The sequence below is a fragment of the Anas platyrhynchos genome, chromosome 1 (genome assembly GCF_047663525.1).
Source record: "Anas platyrhynchos isolate ZD024472 breed Pekin duck chromosome 1, IASCAAS_PekinDuck_T2T, whole genome shotgun sequence".
NCBI classification, from domain to species: domain Eukaryota; kingdom Metazoa; phylum Chordata; class Aves; order Anseriformes; family Anatidae; genus Anas; species Anas platyrhynchos.
Genome location: NC_092587.1, coordinates 108,735,785 through 108,739,940, shown reverse-complemented (window position 1 = coordinate 108,739,940; position 4,156 = coordinate 108,735,785). Strand labels below are relative to the sequence as shown.

General features: G+C 50.5%; 1 protein-coding gene across 1 annotated transcript; it reads right to left on the bottom strand.

The window, feature by feature from the left end:
* Positions 1-563: 563 nt before the first annotated feature.
* On the bottom strand, positions 564-2,934 carry LOC139999167 (uncharacterized). The gene is made up of 2 exons (XM_072026192.1): positions 1,859-2,934; positions 564-1,373 (listed from the first exon to the last, which is right to left on the bottom strand). Exons 1-2 carry the CDS (start codon positions 2,504-2,506, stop codon positions 693-695), a joined length of 1,329 nt encoding a protein of 442 aa, XP_071882293.1. The 5' UTR covers positions 2,507-2,934; the 3' UTR covers positions 564-692.
* Between the last annotated feature and the right edge of the window lie 1,222 nt (positions 2,935-4,156).

Below are 4,156 nucleotides of genomic sequence, written 5' to 3'. Positions count from 1 at the left end.
CTGTTCTGCACTTGGACATTGACTGCAATTCTTCAAGTGCAACCATCCAGCCAGTTCCTCATCCACCGAGTGGTCCAACATTTCTAGAAATATCAATATTTTAAATACATATCTTTTCATCAGTTCTGGACTCTGCTCTCTTGCTTTTCAGGGATGCCTCTCCAAAGCACTTGATTTCTCAGCACCTTCATGAATGTTAGCTCAGAAATTTAAGCACAGGTTGTTACTGCCTGGCAATGTAGGGCCTTTCCCTTGTAAGCATTCATCCTACTATGAAGGTGACATTCCCTTTCTGAGTCTTCTCTAATTAAAATGCTGTTATTTAATTAGACTTTCTCAACTTGCCCTCAGAAGCCATCATTAGGAAGAGCATCCTCGGTGCATGCCAACATTACCCAGTCTTTTACTCTCTACAGCTAAGTACCTAGAGCTTGACTGTTACAGAAAACCATCACATTGATGTCAGAACAGTTGCTTGTCCTTCCTTCTGAGGAAAGAAATGCAAACTCAATCTGAGGTTACACCATAAAAATGTATATAATAGTAATAAATGGACACAGGAGAACTGTAAAAGGTTTATTATGCAAACAACTATTTTCAGAACAATCAGCCTATGAACTGTGAACAACTCTGAACAACTCTGAACCTGGAAGTGGGTGCCGCTCTCCCTGCTATCCCTAGTGGGTCCTGCGCTAGGGTGCCGGCCCATCGCCTGCAGCTGTCCTGTCTGAGCCGCAGGTGCAAGTTGGGCAGTGTGGGGGTGCTGAGGGCTGCCAGTCGGGTGGATTTGGCATGGCCGTGGCAGAGGCTGCTGCCAGCCCGGGACTTGCAAGTGGACGCAAGGGAGGTCTGGCAGCCTCGGGAAAGCGCGCAGCTGCCGCGTTTCGGTGCATAGGTGGCAAGGCGGGTCCCATGAGAGGCAGAAAGTGGTAGCGTGTGGGAGTAGGAGAGGCAGGTGGGCTCTGGCTGCTGCGTGCTGGCAGCTGGGGGGAGGCCGGAGGCTGTTGATTGTCCCTGCCTGCTGCCTCTGCAGCGGGGCCTGGCAGGGAGGGAGCATCCGTGCATGAGGCTGGATGGGCACCGCTAGCCTGGGGGGGGGCTTTTGCCTGGCGCTTTGGGAGAGGGGACCCTGGGGGGGCTGCTGTCTGCGTGTCTTCTTCTGCAGCTTTTTCCATCCCGTCCTTCTCCTGCCCAGCATCTGCTCCCCGCCCATGCTGGATGCCTGAGCTGCTGCTGCTGGGGCACTTTGCATCCAGATCCGCCTGTGTTGCAGGGGCAGCCGTGGCTTTCCTCTTCAGGGCGGCACGGCGATTGCAGTTGATGAGCAGGTGGGGAGAATACCTCTTGAAGTTGGGGTTGTGGTAGAGGAGTAACTAAAAAAATGCAAAGGAGGAGAGTTAGTTGCTACCATTTCCCAAAAATAATAAAAAATCGTTGATTGAGAAACCCAGCTACCATGACTCGACAGATGCTTCTGCGTAGCATTAACATAGAGGTAAAGGTAAGACTACCCTGCTAATGTGCATCCTACAGTTGAAACAAGAATTCAGATATTGCACAGCAAGAGATCTTGCAACTATATTAAACTGAGTAGACTCCTCATAGCCCAATTTATTTATATTTCCATTCCATTAATTTAAACTCATTGAGTATAACCCAAATATAGTGTATCCACATTTCTACCACTCATCAATGCCACCTGACAAATACCTCGACACCAGCCTGAGAAAGACATTAAGTTTAGAACATTTACTGTCGTCCTCACCTCCTCTATTGCCAAGGCCTACTTTATTTAACCCCCCCTATCTCCCACTAGAATATCGTGAGTGTTGGTTCATGTGTGGAGCAAGTGATGTACCTTCCTATGAGCAGAAAATGCATCTTCTGCCATGAATTTGGGAAGCGAGGCAGATCTTGGGAAGGTCCATTTCATTTTGGTGAATCCGTACAGGTTAAGTTCACGAATGAAACTCTTCACACTGTCAGCCTCAAAAATTTTCTGCGGCCCGGTCCTCCCCAGCACTTCTACTTTAAACATTTCCTCATCGATCACAATACAGCTTTCACAGCGAGCCCAGCAAATGCTCTTAAACTCGTCGCCTTCAACTAGGTACCACAGTTTCGTTGGGAAACTGAGGAAGGAGAAGACATTGGTTTTGACAGCACGCTCCTCAGAAGAACTACCGCGTCTGCTCTCACGGTTATCAGTGGAAGCTGGGCAATCCTTTCCTCCCTCTATTGATGCTGCAGCACCATCAGAAGCTGCTCCTCCATCCTGTCCCGGAGGCTCAGCAGAAGGGGACTCTGAGGATTCAACCGGCTTGTCTGGAGCAGCATCGGGTGAAGTTTCTGCTGGAAGCAGCTCCCTTTTAATTTCTTTTGTCTCATCTTCGCTGAAACTTCCGCCTGAAGCCATTTCAGTGGCCAGCTCAGTCTTCGTCCTGCCAGTCAGCAAGTGAGACCCAGCTGGTCTGTCTGGGCGTTCTGGTGGGAGATGCTTGAACATCACCGTGACACCCGCAGTCACCACAGTGACATCACAGTGGAACGGCCAGAGCAGATGTTGCTGCCCAGCACTTGTTGCTGGTGCTGTACCACGGGTGTTTCCACTCCAAAGAAGCACATAAAGCTGTGTTGAAAGGGGATGGCTTCTTCCCTAGACCTTGCTTCCCCTTCCCCGTGTGATAGCTCCCTTCTGGCCTCCTTGATGTCCCTCTACGTTTTCCAGCTGGGGAGGGAAATCAGTTGCCCGAGCAATGTGAACTAAAGAATGTAGCAATCTCTTCCTAGTTTCCTGCCACTCCTTGAAAATGCTCTGTGATTTCCACAGCACCGCTTCTGCAAGGGAATAGCTGTGTACCCAGGCGATGCTCCTCAAGGTCAGCAGTCTCCCAGAGGCTGCTCTGCAGGTCCAACCAGAATAAAACCTATACAGATTTTGCTGATGACATAACAGAGTAGATGTACAAGCCCTTGTTTCTTTGATTGGCTTCCTATGCTTTGATTTGATATTTTAGGAGTGTGGAAAGCAACTCAACAAAACCAGTGATGTTCTCCAAGCCTTTTAAATCACACCCCTCTCTACAGGGTCAAATGGGCCCCTTTTTGGAAAGGAAAGGTTCGATGTAGAGGTAGTGTCTGGATGCACTATGGATGGAATAGATCCTAAGTTTGCAAATCATACTAACTATGAGGAGATGTGAGCTCCCTTGTGTATAGACAGGCCTTGTGGCGAGATCTTGACAAGTCCGAGTGCCAGGCAATCACTGACGTATGAAGTTTAACAGGGACAAGCGACAGATTCTTCACCTACGTGTAGGTTGGGGCAACATTGCCTATGCATACAGAGTGGGGGATGAGCAGCCCTGCAGCAAGGGATCTGGGCACTGTGGTCAGTGGCAAGTTGAATAGGTATCAACAGCGTACCCTGCGGCCAGGAGGGCCACCCATACCCTGGGCTGCATCAGGCACGGCATTCCTAGCCAGCTGAGGGAAAGGATTGTCCTGCTCTGCTCTGCTCTGCTCTGCACTGATGTGGCTTCACCTCAAGCACTGTGTGCAGTTTTGGGTGCCACAAAATAAGAAGTACATAGAGCTGTTAGAGAGTGTCCAACGGAAGCTAGGAAAATGGTAAATAAAAGGTCTAGAGGGCAAAACGTGTGAGGAGCGGCTGAGCTCCCCTGGTTTGCTCAGCCCCGACAGGAGCAGGCTGAGGGGAGGCCTCGTGGCAGCCTGCAGCTCCCTCAGGAGGGGAGCGGAGGGGCAGGCGCTGAGCTCTGCTCTCTGGGGACAGCGACAGGACCCGAGGGGACGGCATGGAGCTGGGGCAGGGCAGGGTCAGGCTGGGGGTTAGGGAAAGCTTCTGCACCCAGAGGGTGCTTGGGCACTGGGACAGGCTCCCCAGGGCAGCGGTCACAGCACTGAGCCTACAGAGTACAAGAAGCGTTTGGACAATGCTCTCAGACACATGGTCTAAATTTTGGGTGGTCCTGTGTGGAGCCAAGAATTGGACTTGATGATTCTGGTGGGTCGCTTCCAACTCAGGCTATTGGGTGATTATTTTATGATTATATTCAGGAAGTGTAGCTCGTGTCATGTTGGAACTACAGCAAAAAGCAAAGTCAGCTCATGCAGGCCCAGAGTTGTACCATTGCAT